This window comes from Pangasianodon hypophthalmus, chromosome 3, assembly GCF_027358585.1.
Source record: "Pangasianodon hypophthalmus isolate fPanHyp1 chromosome 3, fPanHyp1.pri, whole genome shotgun sequence".
Lineage (NCBI taxonomy): Eukaryota > Metazoa > Chordata > Actinopteri > Siluriformes > Pangasiidae > Pangasianodon > Pangasianodon hypophthalmus.
In genome coordinates this window covers 10,780,706-10,800,451 of record NC_069712.1, presented here as the reverse complement: position 1 = coordinate 10,800,451, position 19,746 = coordinate 10,780,706, and the positions used below count along the sequence as shown (strand labels likewise).

The window sequence follows — 19,746 nt, the reverse complement described above, 5'->3', positions numbered from 1 at the left end:
AATCATATTTTCTGTGGAGCTGCTCCTTGGTCAGTGTACTATGTTGGACACTGTAGTGTGATTATTGTATTTTTTTTTTCCAAAATACTAATCGATAGTAATAGATCAAGTACCATTTTGGTTGAGAAAATAAAAATCCACTAAATGTTTGTGGGCAAACTGTACCATATTCTATCACTGTACAGAGAGAAACTATTAGAAATGTTCTAGGGAACTGTTTTATGTGAAATGAAATATGGGTAACCCTATTTTGGTTTAGGTACTTTTTTGATTGTTGATAATATGGAGCATTTACTGTGCTCTGTGATAGTACATTTGGTGTAGATCTTGCATATTACACAAATTTGCTCAAAGTGGACAGATTTTAATGGTCCAGTGACTACTTGTGTGGGTATAGGCGAGAAATATTCCATTTTAAAAAGACTGACTGTCAGTCTCATGGTTCATGAGATATAGGTTAAGTGCTGCACTATTGCATCATCCTCACATGCTGACTAGTAATTGCTCATTCTACACCTCCCTTTCCAATTGGGGGTTTCTACATTATATTCTCTGCATATTTGTGTGGGTTTCCCACACCTCCAAAAACTTGCCAGTAGGTGGATTTGCTATTCTGTAATGCCCTTAAGTGGGAATGAGTGTATGTGTGTGTCTGTGTGTGTGCATGTGCAATCCCCTAAAGAGCAAAAATAATGTGTGGTGACCTGCCATTGACTGGAGTTCCCTCCAGGGTGTATCCCGGCTTCATGGGTTCTCGAGATAGGCTCCTGATCCATCACAAATCTGACTAGGATAAATGTGAGTGAGAGAAGGTGGATAATTTTGGCAAGGTTGGGGATGAATTCTTTCTAGCCCAGACTATAGATTTATGCATGTTACACTATATGGCCAAAAGTTTGTGGACACCTGACTCTAACACTCATACATGCTTTTTGAACATACATCATTTGCTGTTATAATAACCTCCACTCTTGTGGGGAGGCTTTCCACTAGATTTTGGAGCGTGGCTGTGGGAATTTGTGATCATTCAGCCACAAGAGCATTAGTGAGGTCAGGCACTGATTTTGGGTGAGGAGGTCTGGGGTGCAGTCAGCATTCCAGTTCATCCCAAAGGTGTTCAGTGGGGTTCAGGTCAGGGCTCTGTGCAGGCCATTCGAGTTCTTCCACTCCAACCTTAGCCAACAGTGTCTTCATTGAGCTCGCTTTGTGCACAGGGGCACTGTCACTCTGGAACATGTCTGGGCACCTTAGTTCCAGTGAAGGGACACTGTAATACTACAGCATACAGAGACATTCTATAAGACAGTGTGCTTCCAACTTTGTGGCAACAGTTTGGGGTGAACCACATACAGATGTGATGATCACGTGTCCACAAACTTTTGGCCATATAGTGTCATGTCAGGTGATTACACACAGTGAAACACCTCCAAATTTGATCTTCATTTAGGTTGACATTTTTCAGTCTGCTTCACCTGACACGTCAGTAACACATAATCTTCAGCCATGGATGAGAAAATGCATGTGAAATACAGTTGCTGGTGTAATGAACACAAACAAGTTGGATTATTTACTGTCTTTCTTTTCTTCTTCTTTTTTTGTTTTTTCCCTAAAATGCCTTTAGAGGAGAAACTAAAAGCAGACACACACTGCCCAGTAAAAGTGCAAATTACACAAAAGACAAAAAACAACAACAGATGACAAGCATAAGTTGATAAGTTGCAGGTTTTCTGTTTACCATGCACTGCTCAGCACTAAAGGTTTCAGTGATAGATACTGATAGATATCACATCTGATAGATGTTACATCTGTTGTACCTAGATCTATGTATACCTTTAAGCATGGCTATGACTACACCTTTAACCATGTTGTTGTAAACGGAGATCAGCTGATGGAGGAAACACACGCCCCGTGGTGAAGCTTTGGAGGCAGAGCCATCATTTTCCAGAGAGAGAGAGAGAGAGAGAGAGAGAGAGAGAGAGAGAGAGAGAGAGAGAGAGAGAGAGAGAGAGACGGATGACGGGAGAAGGAAATCAGGGGAACTCGGCTCAGATAGGTGGTATTTCGGATTTGGATCAATCAGGAGTCGTGGTGGGAGCAGAATTTGGGAATTTGGAGCCGAGGACTGAGAAACCGGTGGGAGATCTCGAGAGCAAAACAGTACCATGCTATTGTAGGAAGAATTATGAGAGGTCTGTGGGAGTGCAAACAAAAATACAGCGCTAGCTAGCTGTGGGTGCCGGTGAACAAATGTCAAGCCTGTGTTGCACGGTGCATTGTGTCGGTCACATCACCGTACAGCTTCGCTAACTCGCGTATTTGAGAGACAATCCCAAAAGAACTGAATAAACAACCAGCAGCGCGACTACATTCTGGTGTTTAGACTAGGATTAGGGATCAAGTGTTGTCCTGGCATGGCTTGTCAATATTAAAATCGCGCTGAATTGAACAGTGTTCGTTTATTTCGAAGGATAAAAATGAACAGCATTAGCCAGTGATGTTAGTTCGCGTTGTCTCGGGATGTCTTTGTAGCCAAATCGGATTAGCCTCAAAACTATTTGCTAGCAGCTAACGAGTCGCGAGCAAAAAAACTAGCTAAGCTAGTCGCTAGGAGTTAGCTAGGTCGCTAGCTTAGCTGTTCGTTCGATTTTTGCCTGAACTGTAAAACCACATACAAGTAATTTTAAGTAAAGAAAATTGACTAGTTGTTGTAAGTTGACAGTGTTTACATCGATGATACGCAGGCGTCTTGTTAAATAAGAGTGTATTTTGTTTTTACCGGTCGCTTGATGGTTAGCTTGTCTTTTAGCTAGCTAGGTTTGCTAGCCGGCATCAGAGTAGCTTTTGTGGAGCACAAGCAGAGTGGCTCAGCTGCTTTTTGGAGTAAGAAGAGAAAGGGGTCGTGGTGAAGGAAGGAAAACTTGTAAGTTCGACTAACTTTGCAAACAGTTTTATCGTGTCTGAGTTATTTCTCTAAATATTTATCACAACACTAGCTACTCAATGTCATAATGGCAGTATAAAGCAATATATGGAGTTTTCAGTGGACAGTTTGTGCCTTGAAACAACAACAACAAAGATCCAGCAAAAGGAAACTTGGAGTGTTTGAGCATTTGGGATCAACTCACACACGAGTCGAGTTTAAATATCTAGGTTATCAGAAATGTCATTGCTCTTTCAGAAAGGGTAGAAAGTGTTACTTTGTGCATCTTTGAGTTGTAGTGCTTTAGTTCTGCGCCTTACACATCAATGTTTATTTTTTCGTGTCCTCGTGCTTTTGGGATATATTCAAGAAGCAGTCCTGATTTCGACAGCATAAAAAGTGGGAACACATTCCGAAAAACATGGACTAACTTTCCATGACGATGCCTAAAGATCAGATCTGACTGAAAGGAGTGAATGGAGGTATTTTTGATGCACCGTGTGTGTTGTCACCGTAAACAGGCCTCGAAAAAGAAGTGTGCTTCTAGCTGAGAGACTTTGGGCGAGTTGCTCCTTGCTGTGTTTTGATTCACTTCAGTCCCCCTCCCCCAAGCTACAAGTTGCCCCAGTAGAAGTGCTCTTCTTCGCCCATGCACTCAGCCTGCACTCTGTGTGTCAGCTGTGCAAGCTGAACTGTCCTGCCTGAGCTGCAAGTGACTCCAAGGCTTCCGCTTTTTTCACCCTCACCACCAGCCAATGTGATGGAACTGATGTTCGCAGAGTGGGAAGACGGAGAGAGGTTCTCCTTCGAGGACTCGGATCGATTCGAAGAGGATTCCCTTTGCTCCTTCATCTCAGAGGCAGAAAGCCTGTGTCAGAATTGGAGAGGATGGAGAAAACAGTCCGCTGGTCCCAACTCACCTACTGTTAAAATTAAAGGTAACAGAGTTCACCCTGTTGTGTTACGAAACAGTCTGTGTATGAACAGTCATTGTCATTGTAATGTGATCCCTGTCACTCCCCTGTGCCCTTGCTCTTACCTCTGACCTTAGAAGATATTTTCAGAATTGCCTGACAACCCTGTCACCTAATAAGTGATCCTTTTAAAGTGAACAGCACCACAATGTGGGAATCGTTTTTGGCATATTTTCTCAAACTAGGATCCAGGGATCCCCAGGTATCCCTCAAGCATGGCCAGGGAGTCTTATTTATTTAAAAGTCATCTTAGTGTTGATTATTTTCAACCAATATGTTTTTAGAGGTATTATATTTCAGGTACTCTAGTTAAATAACTTGAATGGAACAGGTTTAATCTAAAGCTTAACTCAAAAAATCTCACCACCCTTTTTTTTTTTTAATAAATAAAACTAGGAAGCTTGCTGTTAATATGATCTTCTAATATGTTCTTTGAATATGCATTTTAACCCAGTTAACACAGTTGGTTTGGGTTAGCCTATGTGGGTGGAGAGGAATAAACAGCTCATCACATAAAAAATTACTTATCACATTTATTTTAATAGCTGGATTATTAATTTTTAATAAAATTAATCTGTGTTGTAATCTTAAATGGGACTGTGAATTTGTTTTACACTGACCTTGGTTGCAAAAAGTTGGATAACCCCAACCCCCAGTTGGTTATGAGATAAAAAAAAAAACATGCAGAGGCATTGTAGCAAAGTGTCTGTAGGTTGCTTTAAAACTTCCCCCTTTCACAAAGTAACTGTTCATGTAGCCTCTATTGAAAAAGATGACTAGAAAAGACCAAGATAGGGCATGGAGTGTTCCTCTGTGGCTGTAAAGATCAACTAAAGTGTGTTCTGTGATCCTTTTTTTTTTCTTTTTTTTTTTTTTTTTTTTTTTTAAAGGAAAAAAAACCTCTTACTTCACACTGACTGTCTTATTTATGCAGTTTTCTTTGTTTGTATTTCAAGTAAAGTAGCTGTAGTGTATGAATGACTTGTTGATTAGCGAGACTCACAGGGTTAGTTGTGTTATTACTGAAGGTTCCTGGTGTGTGAGAAACTTGGGCTTCTCAAAACCCTGACGTAGTAATGTGCATCAGCAGAGGAACTAAACATAGCATCTTTATGGTTGTGAAAGCAAAACTGGGCATGCTTGAACTTTTGTAATTGAAGGTGTGAAAGTAATATTTATCGAACAAGTCAGTCAGAGCCGTTTTCTCGACACAGGCCGTATGGTGTTTGGATTGAAGGAGCAGTGGGGGTTGGGTGTAGTAGAGCAGAGGGAAGGCTGTAAAAAGAGCTTTGTCTTGTTCAGGTCACTGCCTCAGAGCAGGGTATTGTGGTTAAGCAATAAACCCTCTATTTAATAATTCTGCATAATACTTCTGAGCTTGTAAGGCTCACTTGCTCTGCCAGCAAATCCCCTCATTTTTGGTTTAAGAAGTAAAGTAGAGGTATTTCACATGCCCAAAGCTTTTCATGGTTTAGGAATAGAAGCAATTTGATCACTCAGACATTATTTTATTTAGAGTTGTGGGTGCTGACTGTCCTTGTGTTTTATTTATCAGCTTCAAGACAGGAGGCTGATGAGTAGTATGCTATCAGACATGTGTATACAGAAGACAAAGCCACAGATGTTTACTAGCCTCTTGTTCAATGGCTTAGTCAGCTTATGACTGGCTGTGAGTGTACCACATGGTCTGGCATAACTGAGTCAGTGCTCATTCACTTACACTCACACTCCCTTTTTACTGTCTTTGTCATTGTTACAATTTTGATTCTACAGCGTTCTGTATCATCTCTGCTAGGAGTCGTCATTTTTTCCCCTCTTCCTGAGGGAAACTGAGGAATATTCTTGCATTAAACATCATGTGACAGGCATGGGATTTTGGCCTGAAAAAGAACAAGACATATGGTCTTATTTCACAGATCACATCTTTGGGGGAAAAAGAACACTTTATTTTGCCATAGTACTAACACAATAAAAAGATGAATTTGACTGTATGTGGTCATCTATCAAACATTTTTGTGAACTGGGTTTTGTTTCCACTGATTTTGCTGAACCATTTCATCATTAAATTTAGAAGTATTAGATTGGTCAAAGTCAAATCTTTTAGTGTATCAAGTCATAATACATGGTCCTCATAGACAAAGATTTCATGAAGTTTTGTTAATTAGCATTAGCAATGTAAATCCCATTTGGTTTGTCATACTCACCAGTAAAACTATCTTCACTGAATTACATTTAGAGTGTCACGATGGCATAGTAGGTAATATTGCCACCTCACAGCTCCAGGATTTTGACTCTGATCTGATCACTGTCTGGCTAGAGTTTTGCTTGTTCTCCCTGTGTAAGATTCTTCTGGGTTCTCCAGTTTCGTCTATGAATTGGCTATGCTATATTGCTCCTAGGTATGAATGAGTGTGAGTGCAAGATGTGCAAGATGAAGATTCACATTTACAATACAAAATTTTGTCCCTTTTCAACAATCTTCAAAGCCCTCTGCACTGTTCCTTTCTTAGTTGAATGGGGAAAAAAGTATTATGGTGACAAACTGCCGCTGCATGAAGGCACTGACATTAACTGTTCTTGGTTCTAGACAAGCAGTGTTTTGGTGCTGGAACCGAATCAGTTTTGGCTACTGACACCCTGTCTGTAATGTGGTGAAAAGGCAAGGAACCTTTCTAGATTCCAAAAATGACTGTGAATGATAATCAGCTTTATTTATAATAACTGTCGGAGAGTACATGACCAAAAACTAGAGACAAAGCTCATTGTTAACTATAAAGCTTTGGCAGGGTTCCTCTACATATGGACACCGGAGCTGACAAGCATAAACAAAGGCTATCTTCTCACCTTAGAGACTGTGGGTCAGTGCCTACTTCCCATTTAGGCTGGAGTATTTAAGGGCAGTGGTTAGGGTTGCAGAAAAACGATACATGTAAGACTTGCATATTAATCAGTCACTGGATCCAGCATCTACAGTGCACTACCAGGTTGCTCCTGCCTCATTTTGCACACAAATGGGAATTCCTTTTCTGTTGGGCAGCCAGGGTCTGTTTGTATTTTAGGGACATTTCTTCTGAATAGTATGCCTACATACATTTGGTCCCTCCAACTATCATATAATCTGACAAAAGTGTAAATAATTTTTTTTATCTAGGTCTTAGAGCCCTATCTTTATCCATGCCATGTGGAAATGCATTCACCCATCTGTTTTGCCATATTGCAGATGCAGGGAGTAGTGCTACATTCCATATTCAGCAGCCCTTATTGCTGGCAGTGGGCGCCGTCTTTTTCTAACCTGTGGTATAATTTTTAGTCCTGAAATTGTGGCACCGGCTCAATACAGCACTGTCAGTGTGTTTCACTGTGATCAGCTTGTTGACTCTCAACACCACTTCTGCTTTGAAAATGGAGAGCTCAAGAAAGGTTGCAGAGTTTTGGGACTTTTCATATATTGTCTGGACATTAGACGTCTACTTCTCAATTAGTTTTCGCAACAGAAAGCTGTTTGTGGCTTTCTCAGTGCTGACTCTGCTTCTGTCCAACAATGACTTGAGCAAATTGACTGCAGATGAGCAATACTCAAGTTTTAGTGTGTGATGCAGCATTGTCTCAGCGTCTGTTATGTCAGCTCTAGCTCAAGAGTTACCCAGGGTAGTGGATTAAATTGCCTTAAGTTTGTTTCTTGTCATAACAGACCCCCTGATGTTAGTGAATGTTATCCTGATGTATGAAACCAAGCAATTTATCCCATTAAAGCTCACTCCGATGAGCTTTCAATCGCACATGGTTTTAATCACAATCATAATGCATCTCCACACCACCAATACATCTTTTTTTAATTTTCCATTTGACCTTTCATTTCATTTTTGGCTAGAGATTAGATAATATTGAGTAAATATACCAACACAGTCCATGAACAACTGTGGACAATTACAGGAATTAATGGTTGACATTGTTTGTACTGGTGTTCAGTGTGTAAGTGAAGTTAATATATTTGGAACAGTGGTTATGCATCAAGACTCATAAATGCCTGTTCTAAGAGTGAACTTTTGACAGGGACTCACGAGAACCAGCAATGCTGCATAGGCAAATGTAATGATTGTTGTATTTCAGTAAGTAATAAATCTATTATACTGTGTACTTCACATCTGTAAACAAAATTTTTACTCACTATTTCACTCTGAATGGAATGGAAGGATGTGTTACAATCAGTCTTCAGGTTTTACAACTGTTGTAAGTTTACATGTAGCTCAAAGTGTCTTTTAAAAAATATATTCAGTTGTATTTTTACATTCACACTTCCTCTTATTGGAGTTTGGACACAAGTGTTTTTGGTAAGGGGATATTTTAGTACTGAACCTGTAACCCTTCTGGACTTTCCATGCCAGGATGTATTGGCAGCTGTCCTACCCCTCACTCACTTTATAAACCTTTGTGTGCTTGGCCAGTGCATCTCTAAGGGAGAATAGATGGCCTGACGACTTGAGCCTCACTTCTAAGGCTTGAACTATTCTCCACCTTTCATTTGTCTGAACTACAGCCATCATCCGTGTCTGCATTGTTTTGATAGCTTGCCTGATTCCAAATATGTTCGGCTGTGATGCATGTGCTTGAAAGTGTATTGGTAAAGTGAGAGCAGCCGTTTTATTTTTGTCACAGAGCCAGTGTGGTTTCTGTCTTCAAATGAGGTTATTCGGTCATTATTTCCCCTGTGCGAATGGTAGCCTGTGCTTTGCTACAGTGAGAAAATAATTTTGACAAAGTGTGGTGAAGAATTCCTGTGATTAACAAAACTGTTTACTTTCCCTAAGGAAAATGTCAAGGACTTCTCAATTTTTTTTCCCACTACACTGTCTTAACAGGAGAATATTTGAGTTTAGGGTTTACTTAAATTCGTATTGTTATATGAGAAAGCTGTGCAACATTAAGGTCTCAGATTCTTGCTCTTCTCTCAGATGGACAGGTCATCCCTCTGGTAGAGTTGTCAGCCAAGCAAGTGGCATTCCATATCCCGTTTGAGGTGGTGGAGAAAGTTTATCCTCCTGTTCCCGAGCAGCTTCAGCTTCGCATCGCCTACTGGAGCTTTCCTGAAAATGAGGAGGATATCAGGTAAGAAAGAGCCCCACTGGTCATGGGGTTAGTATATATTGGGGAAGGACTGACGTTGAACTCCAGATTTGTGGGGCTCATAGAATGTATCGTAAAACGTAATCATAAAGTCCAGCAAGGGAAAAGAAAACATTTGTGTATACTAATTTGTGCTTGACTTGTTGCACATGTTTTGTTATGATGTAGATGTCTAGTGAAAAGATGATGTCAGTAATTGTGCCTTGATTTATTTATTCCGTCAGTTGAGTAATGGGTGTATTTACGTTCGACAGCTACTGTTGAGCTGCACTGGGCTGATAATCACATGCACTGGCTGTTCAAAGATACTTGGATATCATCACAAGTTTTTTGAGGTTATTGCATAATTTCATATTAATGCCAAACACTTATTTTACATTTAGATATAGTCTGCTTTTTGGAGTTTGATTTCTTGAAACTTTTCTTTCATATAAGGATTTGTTTGCTTTAGTCATCTTATGTTAGACTGTTTCAGTACTTTTCCATTCAGAACTGTGCAGGAGACTCGGCACTATGTGACTCTGAGCTGCTGGAGGTTCAGGGTATAAACTTGGCTCAATTATTTATAAACAGAGCTTTGAGTAAAATTGACTTCAGTTAAATTTGAATATAAATGAAAATGTAGATATGCATATAAGTCACATAACTAACTGCAGGTATGTGATCATGCGTAACTGTCTATGCATCATGGTTGTGGCTTTCAAAAAGCATCTTCATTTTAAGCAGCCATAGTATCAAATATGTCTAATTCAGCTTTACTGAAATTTAGTTTTTCCCCTTGAAATTTACATTTTCCTTAGATCTTGGATGACCGCAGGTTCCTGGATGCTTTCTTTTTATTGGTTCACTGTTGCAACAACCACACAAATTAGGGCATTTCATGTAAATGATATGTATATGGGGGTGAATTGGGGTGTGTTGTAGGCATATGCTGTGTAAATAAGGGACTAGTGGGCAGGGACTTTCATCCACGCAGCTGAAGCCGATTCACTAGCACTGAAATCATTGTACGTTTTGATGTTGTATGCCAGTTTCATGAAGCAGATGTATTTGTATGTCTTTCCAGTTTGTGTCTATGCAACTTTGATGAATAGGGGCTATTGTCTTTGTCACAGTAAGGCCAGGTTTTGAATGTGTATTGGTGTGTGGGTCTATTTTTCTTCTCTTTATGTTCCAGCCCAGCAGCTGCTTAGGTTTGCACAAACCTTAGGTTTGTCTTCAGTTTTAAAGCCACCTGTTGTGTATGAATAGCACTGAATAATGTATTGGTATGACTGGTTGCCCTTTTCTGCTTTTCCATCTCCTGCATTTCTTCTTTTCTCTTCTTCCTTCACCCTCACTGCAGGTTGTATTCCTGCTTGGCCAATGGGAGCCCCGATGAGTTCCAGCGTGGAGAGCAGCTCTATCGGGTGAGAGCTGTGAAAGATCCCCTGCAGATAGGTGAGAAACTTCATACTTTACATGCTGTAAAACTAACAGCATTCAATACCAGTACAAACCTTAAATGTCCTTGAAAGTGTTTTGCATTAGCGTATCTACTCGCTGCACTGCTGGGGACAGTTGACAACTGACAGTTTTTGTGTTTTTTTTTTTTCCCCCACCAAATAAAGCATTTAGCGCTCTAATACAGTAAACACTCTGGTCATTGCTGCTAAATCATCCCAACACTTCTTTTCACTTTCATGAATCACTGGCTTGTGGCACTTCTTTATATATTGTCTGTGCCAAACCCATAATTTACTCCTTTTCCTTCAGACACACAGCTGGAGAGCGTCTCTGGTTTCCTTATGTCACTGCTAAAATCAGTCCTCATCTAAACAGTGGGGTTGTTTCAGACTCAATGTTTCTGGCAGAGCTAAATGCAAGTGTGGTTGGTTTGAACAGAGCCTGTGTAAATGAGTGTTATTGTTGGAGGTGGTGGGCTGCACAGCAGCAGAGACTCATCTCATGCAGCTGGCTTGGTAAGGAGACATGCCGGACAAAAGCTGACCTCTCTTTCTTACTCTCTCTTTCTAACACACACATTCTAGAGAGCCAGGACAGTCCGTGTCTCCCTGTATTTTTGATTGGGTTTAGATTAGCGTGAATGAAATGGAAAAGGTGATTGAAAGGATGAGTGTACACTCAATCCTATGACACTAAAGAATTCTTAGAAAAGAGTGAAAGCCATTGCTATTGTGTGGCTAAAAATCAATTATATCTCCACTAACACAGTAGAAGTTGTCCAGAAGCTTAAGGTGGGCAATAACTGACTGATTTCTAAAGTCTCTATTTTTTCCAATTCTAAAAAAGAAAATATAGTAATATATTGTTATACACTATTTATTTTAGGGTACTGAATGAAAAACAGATTGAAAAGAACAGAATTGGCTGTTGAAAGACTAATGTCCTGGTTGATGCAATAACTGGTGCAGAATCTCTTGGGTGCTATTAAATTGTCTGTTATTAGCTCATTACCCAAATGCTGCTGCCGTTTCACCTGGGAGCAGCCCAAGACAGAGTAAACTGCTCTCACTGCATCTCATTCTTCATAGCTTAAAGCATATCTGAGTGCAGGACTAATTATCCAAAAAGAAGCATGAGAAACTAAATCCTGTTAGGTATATGTTTTACTGCTGTATGACCTTCACAATAAACTACAATGTTTTTATACTGTGCGTGTGTGTGTACATACACACACACACACACACACACAGTATGTATGTATGTAGGTATTTATTTATTTGTTTGTTTGTTTATTATGTTTTATATTATGTTTTAACTGGCAGAACAGTGGACTGAACTGCAGAGCCTTTAATGTACAAAGAAATGTCGTAGCCCAGCGACTATACATTTCTAACCATGAACCAAAGCAGGTCCTCTCTTTTGGCTTATCCAGTCATATGCATTTATCACAATTTATTGCTTTTGGCTTATCCAATCACAGGACTAGAGACATTAAATCAGGAAAAAGGTGAATTTCACATACATTTATAGATTTTTAGAAAAAATTTCATTCACCCTTTCTGATCTGATCAGTGAACTGATGACTTGGATTGTACAAAGAAAAGAATCACAGTGATAAATGAGACAATGTGTCTCATTTATTCAGAGTCCATGGCTATAGTCAGAAGTGATAATGTGAGGCGCCACTAGGAAACAAAACATAACCACTTTAAACTGTCTTATGTATATAAATTAATCTCTGAAGGTAACTGCTGTCCCCATTCAGTCAAGTTAGTTGCTTATCCGGACCTTCACAAATCAGAAAAGAGCTAGTACCCTAAATTAGGATGAATTGTTGTTGCCAGTTGTAGGCCACACCCTCTCATTCTCAAACGTCTTTTGGGGAGGGGAAAGCCAAGTTAGTGCAAAATGAGTTTAAGCACTTTTTGATAGAAATGGATATGACATTTTGGAGCCCTCTTGCCCTGCTGCTGACCACATTAAGGAGGAAAGTGGGTCAGAAAGAGAATGCCTTTGGCAAACAGGTAGAGGAAGAGAGAATGAGAGTGCAGAGAAATGGATTTGATCTGGAGTTAGAGTTGAAGGAGGCCTGTTGAATCTGGAACAGCAGCTCTGAGCTGAAACCACTCACCCCCCTTTTTCTTTTTCTCTTAGCTGGCTAGAGGAAGGCTGGCTGCTCTCCAGTGGTAAAAAGCATTTATCCATCCCCCACTGCTTAACGTCCTTACATACACACACTCCCTGTCTCTCACCATCTCGCTCAGTTTCTCTCTGTCTCTCTGGGCCACACTGTGTAAAAAAATTAATTATTTTTCATTTTCAATATGGACACTATGGTCAGTATAATAATGACTGTTTTAGCATCGCCAGAAAGTCAGCAAATATCACACAAACATGTAGCAAAAGTTTTCCTTTAATTAATTGGGCAAAGATGGCAGTATAGGGTTTATTGCAGGTTCATAAATATATTCTGCGGAATGCATGAAAAACATACGTTATCAAACTCTTAAACAATGATTGAGTTTGACTTCATTTCTTCAAATTGAGCAGCTTGGAATCGGCACATCAGCTTTTTCTTAAATTTGCATTTGCCCTGGTGTCCACTTTCGGAAATGTTTGGAACTGAATGTGGTACAGATGTGAGATTTGTTGCTACACTCAGTTTTCTGCTTTTGTCTCATTCATGTACAGGTTTCCATCTCAGTGCCACTGTCCTCTCACCCCAGGCTGGCCAGTCAAAGGGTGCCTACAATGTGGCTGTCATGTTTGACCGTTGCCGCATCACTTCCTGCAGCTGCACCTGTGGAGCTGGAGCGAAATGGTGTGCTCATGTGGTGGCGCTCTGCCTCTTCAGGATTCATAATGTGAGTGCATTTCCTCTGAGGAGGTGTGGATAGACTTTCCCCACTTATCTGAGCTTAATCACGAAGGGCTGGCTTTCAGGACTCAGTAAAGAGTTTGCAGTGATTTTCCTTTTTGGTGTGGAATCAAGTTAAATGAGTGATTAGGAAAATGCTAGCTCATTTTGATTTTGGGTGGCAGAGGTTAGCAAAAACTGTTGGCAGATTAAGTCCTTTAAGTTACTGCTCCAATTTGGCATGGGAAAGTATCCCTGTACTCCAAAACATGATTTTTAAATTGCTTAATTTCATATTAAATGGGTGGTTTTGTTTATAAGCTTGGGCCAGTTCTGTTGCCACAATGCTAAATTTATCTTTTTGCACTGAAAACTGAAAGTTTCTAAGGACCGATTCAGGGAGCGGTACATGACCTGACATGTAAATCAGTAGATAATGACTGGAAGATTTTTGTTGTTTAGCATGTGTTAACTTCTGAGATCTTCGGCTAGGTTTCTCTATTTGGTCTCCACTCGGAGCGCTAGGTTCAGTGTGAGGTTCACACTAGAGTTGTGCACAGGATTGTTTTTTAAATCCCCCTCCTACGCACTCTAAACATATTCTGTTCAATCCTGTCCACTCCACATGGGGTTGGGGGGAGGTTAGGGGCCACCCCAGAAATGATACGTTGTTCAATTCGAAAGCACTGTTCAGTCGTAATGTAGTTTTCAATGATCACGTGATTTCTGTATGAAACCAGTTCATAAATAAGCCTTTCATTTTCATCTACAGCGAAAAAGTAAGAGGGTTTGAATGTGGGAAATGCTAGGGGATGCTGTCTCAAAGAGAAACAATGACGAATCTATTCTAATTCAGTCCGTATTTAATATTTACATAACACATTGCCATATTTGTTTTGGTATTTCTTCTTGTCAAACCAATTAGGACTGGTATAAAGCATGCATGCATTTGTGACGGTGATGGTCACTGATTTGACTATTTAATCAAATCACAGTTGAAACCTGCCCAGCTAACTAGAAAACTGTTGAACTGTGGCCAATTCTAAAATAAATAATAGCTTAGATCAGCACAATTCTATTTCTTTCATCAGGTCCTGCAGAATCCCAGTCTATATTTTAAATAGTGTAGAATGCCATGGGTAAGAACGTAGCATAACCAGGTGGCAGGGTAGAAGGTTTGGGGTTGGAAGGACGTAGGGTTGGTTCCAGTTGGTATTCCAATTGGTATATTCATAAGTAATGATAGGTTCTTGCTCTCTTTATGGGGGTAAAGATGTCATTTGAGATTTCTCATTCGTAGCAGTTTCTTGGGGATTATTATTTTATGACTTCTGCATTATTGAGTAAGTACAAAAACATTTTATATTTACAAACAGAAGAATATTCAATAAAACTTTCCAGCCAGTTTCCTTATAAAGCAGAAAAATTGTACCTGAAAGTTTTTAATTTAAAAAGCAAATGATTGTCACATCAAATATTGACTTTTATTACAGTTTATTATTGTCTACTGCACTTTATATATATATATATATATATATATATATATATATATATATATTAAATATATATAGAAACATTTAATTTCATTATTTTTGAAGGCGTCTTTGCTTGTGCTAGACTTTTGCACAGTAATGTATTTCCAGCATAGATTACTTTTAAAATAGTTTCAAATAACACATCTGAAATAACATATTTTAAATAAGGGGCATTTAATGATATAATGATGTAGCCTCAGCTATCGCTGTTGTTGGCCTTTGGAATTAACTCATTATTTTGCCCTAAGTTTTATGGCTCTATTAATAAACAGATCTTTTTCTTTAGTGAGCAAATATTCATGTTCATGTTGAATCATTAAGACTATTAAATTACTCTGACTGCTTTAAGCACTGTTGCTGGGTCTCAGTTGCTTTTGCCTGTTAATTGATTTGCAGCTGTCCATAGGAGGAAAAAAAAAAATTAGAATACATATTCTGGTGTCATATCAGAATCACATTTTCATGTGTTGGTCATGAGGTATGGAGATTTTTTTTTAATACTGTCCAGCACCACACTATGCTTGCCCATATCTGTGTCTGTGTGAAGTTGATGTGGGTGTGAGAGTGCTGAGAGGCTTTTGATTAAGGTCTGAAGGCTCCCTGTGGAGCATAGAGGGAGGAGGCAGGGATCTGCTCTGTCCTGATATCCCCCTGTAGAAGGGCTCTGCTCAGCCCGATAGACCCAGAGGCCCAGGCTGTGGGTGGCTTTTAGCATTTGCATGTTTGTGAGTGGGCAGCTTTTCTTCTGCATGCTTCAGCATGGGGAAATTACGAAGCGCTTAATCTGAATAAATGTTTTGTTTTGTTTTTGTCACACTTGCATGCTTTGTTTCTTAATGACTGATACACAGCATTCTTTAGATATTTGTCAGTGTATACGTAAAAAGAGGATTATTTGCAATTTGCAGAAATGCACAGGCATGGTGATCTGCATCTGTGAGATGTACAACTTTTGTAGAGCTTTTTGAGACCACCTCTTACACAATTTTATACTGCACTTAATTCATTCAGCCTTAGGTTCAGTGACAGTCAGTATAATTTATGTGTGTGTTTTGTATTCCACTCAATACTAATTTTTGTTCTGCAGTAATGTCCAGGAAGAATAAATAGATATTTTAGTTCCTGCATTGGTGCTGCATTCTCAGAACAGAGTCATGTAGGCTTACCTCTCCTCCTCATGACTTTCTATCAACTCCAACATGCTTTATTAAACAATTTTAAACTGAATCTGGTGAGTAAGCTGTGAACCCATTAACGGCTCACAGACATGGAGGTGTGAAGCTCTTTTCTGTGGTGACCTGATGTGGGCTCAGCGTAGACAGTGAAACCTGTTGTTCCATCTTCATAGAGCCTGATCCATTTTCACAACTGATGTTTTGTACAACTTGCAGGCTAGTGATAAGTGAAAACAGAAATTTCTGTTAATAGTATATAAACTTCAGTAAAGTGTTTTTAATGGATGTGAGCCAGAAAATGTATGTATGAGAACATTTGTACTATCTACATTTGTATCATAGCTGCTGTGAGTGGGCTTTGTGTGGTTTTTCACACTTTGTGGTGCATCTATTAGTTGTCATGCATTTGTTTTTGTGTTTTAGTGAGATATGTTTTCTGACTTTCTGTCATTTCATACGTTATTATTTATATTTATATTATTTCATAAGTTATTTCAGTATTTCATACTGAAATTATGTATTATAATTTATTATTTATTATTTTATCATATAATATTAATTATATGATAAAATAATGATGTAACTTCATCCTATTAACTCCTTATAAGAAGCAGTAAAGAGTGAACCCATTAGACTCTTATGGATTAAAAAAAATGTTAAGAGATAAATAAATAAAAGAGGAAAAATTTTTTACTTTGGACCCATACACTATTTATAACATAAAAACAAGTTTACAATATTATGTCATTGTTCAGTGCCATGGTTTGTGTTTCTGATACATATATTCACCTTTCTGTTAGATGTGACAGCTACATTAGTGTGACATTCTGCATTGTTGACTTGTGTCCCTCTAATGTCCCTCTAAAACATTACTGTGAAAAAATGAGCTCCTTTCAGCTCATGCGTCTGCCTAGGCCTTATTAAACACAGTGCATTTGACATGACAGTTTTCTACATGTCAGTAAAAAGTATATGTGGAAGAAGGCAGTCAGGAAGTGGTATTCATGCCTGTAAAGTCATCATATATTGTCATACATCAGTGCATCATGTACACTGCACTCTAACTTTATTTTAATAAATATAGAGGAAGCAAGATAAGTGCAAAACATGCCCTCTTACTCATAAACCTTCAAAATAACTTGAATAATGAGTATCTAACCTTCTGATATATCAAATGTTTATGTATGGATTGAGCAATATGACAAAAACATCATATCAAAATACCTGAAGACATTTCTATGATACAAGATGCGTATCACGATATATAGTTGTGCTAACAAAATGCCAGCAAAATGTAGCAATGACTTCAGTGATACTTAATGTCTAGAAAAATAAATGACTAAATAACCTAAAACAACTAATCAAATTAACACTGAAAAAAGGGGAGAAAGATTCAGTACAAAATTCTAACATCAAGAAAGCTAGATTGCTTACAATTAGTTTGTATGTGTAAAAAAAAAAAAGAACCATAAGAAAAAGGTATCATGCTATCGCAGTAAAATGTATTGTGACTGTTTATTACAAAATCGATATTATATTATCATATTTCCCATCCCCTAAAATATTACTAGATATTTGTGACGAAAGTTTAGCATTTCACTGAATGAACATATCTTAATATGTATGCACCATTTATTATAGTTACATAATGTTACTCACTCAAAATATTTTAAAAAGCTTTAAATATTTTTTCTATACTGAATAATAAATTAGTTGACACAACAGTTCTGCAAAAAAAGTCAACGGCATAGCATCTACACTTTTAGGCTTATCAAAAAAAAAAATATAATAAAATCCAGATTATTTAAATATACAAATTGGACACCCCTGCTCCCTTCTAGGAAACCAGTGTTGCTTGGCTTGCATATTGGCACATGATAGGTTGCAATAATTTTTGTCTGCTACATATAAAGAGTCAATAATAACTAAGCTTGTGCCAAGAATGCGACAAAACCTTTAAGACAGTTATCATTTTCACACTTTTTCCAGTGTGCATTCTCAGATCAATTACACTGTATGGATTTATTCATGTCTTATAATGTCTTCTAAAGTTGGAAATGACTTTAAATTTGTACTAAATGTTTGGATATATTTACTGTAGCAAAGAAAGGGCCTCTTTTCACAGGCTACCAGGAGACCATGGAGAACTTTATATCTGCAGGCATGGGAAAATTCTGATATATTTGAAGAGTTCACTAAGTTTTTATGGGGAAAAAAAGTTGGGCAAAATAATATGGTTGTGCTCACTGTATTAATGGTTCTATTAATCTCTTGTCCGAAAGATTTTGTATAAATGATAAGCGTTTCACATTAAAAATATTAACTTGTATTTTGTGAAAGGTTTTTAGCCATGGTTCTCTAGCATGTTCCCTGTTTGCAGAGTCAGAGCTAATTCTGGGTTAACCTTGTGCTCTGCGTCCTGACAGGCGTCTGCTGTGTGCTTGCGAGCCCCCGTATCCGAGTCCCTGTCCAGACTGCAGAGGGACCAACTGCAGAAGTTTGCACAGTATCTCATTAGTGAGCTTCCGCAGCAGGTAAGATTTAAAGACATCTTTTGAATGGTTTGGTAGTGCAGTAGATGCTTTCAGTTCTATTCTCTGTATTGTAATTGGTTCATATGTTTAAGAACACTATCTTCCAAAATGCACAATCAAGGTGTACCAGTACTCTACCAGTATTAATACACCAGATGTGTCACTTTATGGTGCTTGAAATGATGCACTTAGACTGATTATTGCTCAGCTTCAGATTTTAAGTTAACAGGAATTATACACATCATACCACATCACATGTGTATTATGCAGTGTATGCAAGCCAAATGATTTATTAGTATTACTGAATGTTAATCCTAAGACATTGTGTTCTTTGTTGCTAGATCTTACCCACAGCCCAGCGTCTTTTAGATGAACTTCTGTCCTCACAGTCCACTGCAATTAACACAGTATGTGGAGCTCCAGGTATGGACAACCCTTTCACTGTTAAACTGGTGGTAGACTTCAAACGAAAAAGATGCGAGAAAGATGTTTCAGTACTTACTCTGCGATTTGCGGCAACTCCTACCATGGCATCTTGTTCTGAGACCTCCCCCAGTTTGCGGTTGGTCTAAATATTGAATGTTTGCTTACGTCACTGCACAGATCAGCAGTTTGATTTCTGGGTCTGCTGTTTCTGTGTGTGTTTGCCATAGTAGAAGCAGCTGCACAAACACATTTGAGGCGAAGACTCAAATATGCCACCTCCTTCTGTCTTTTATCAGTTGTTTTGCTTTCAAAATAAACAAAACACTGCTGTTTGTTTTAGTTTTTTGGTTTGTTCAGTCTTGCAAGGTTGCCATGTCTGCTTTAAAAAGCGGCCCAAAACAAGCTCAAAATACTCAAAATACACTCTATGGCCAAAAGTATGTGGACACCTGACCATCACACCCATATGTAGGTCTTCTCCAAACTATTGCCACAAAATTGGAAGTGCACAATTGTCTAGAATGTCTTTGTGAACGGTAGCATTACAATTCCCCTTCACTGGAAGTAAGGGGCCCAAACATGTTGAATGGGAACACCGACTGCACCCCAGGCCTCCTCGCTTGACATCAGTGCCTTACCTCGCTATTGTTCTTGAGGCTGAATGAACACAAATCCCTACAGCCACATTTTAAAATCAAGTGGAAAGCCTTCCCAGAAGAGTAGAGGTTATTATAACAGCAAAAGGGGGGACTAAA

General features: G+C 38.8%; 1 protein-coding gene across 1 annotated transcript in view; it reads left to right on the top strand.

Annotated features, from left to right (window-relative positions):
* Positions 1–1,978: 1,978 nt before the first annotated feature.
* The window catches only part of zswim8 (zinc finger, SWIM-type containing 8), a 39,534-nt gene continuing 21,766 nt past the window's right edge, over positions 1,979–19,746 (top strand). Inside the window, exons 1-6 of the mRNA XM_026936466.3 lie at positions 1,979–3,858; positions 8,847–9,000; positions 10,364–10,458; positions 13,156–13,328; positions 18,458–18,565; positions 18,907–18,988. Of these exons, the coding sequence (XP_026792267.3) occupies positions 3,681–3,858; positions 8,847–9,000; positions 10,364–10,458; positions 13,156–13,328; positions 18,458–18,565; positions 18,907–18,988 (790 nt within the window). The 5' untranslated portion in view covers positions 1,979–3,680. The remainder of the gene's footprint in view (positions 3,859–8,846; positions 9,001–10,363; positions 10,459–13,155; positions 13,329–18,457; positions 18,566–18,906; positions 18,989–19,746) is intronic.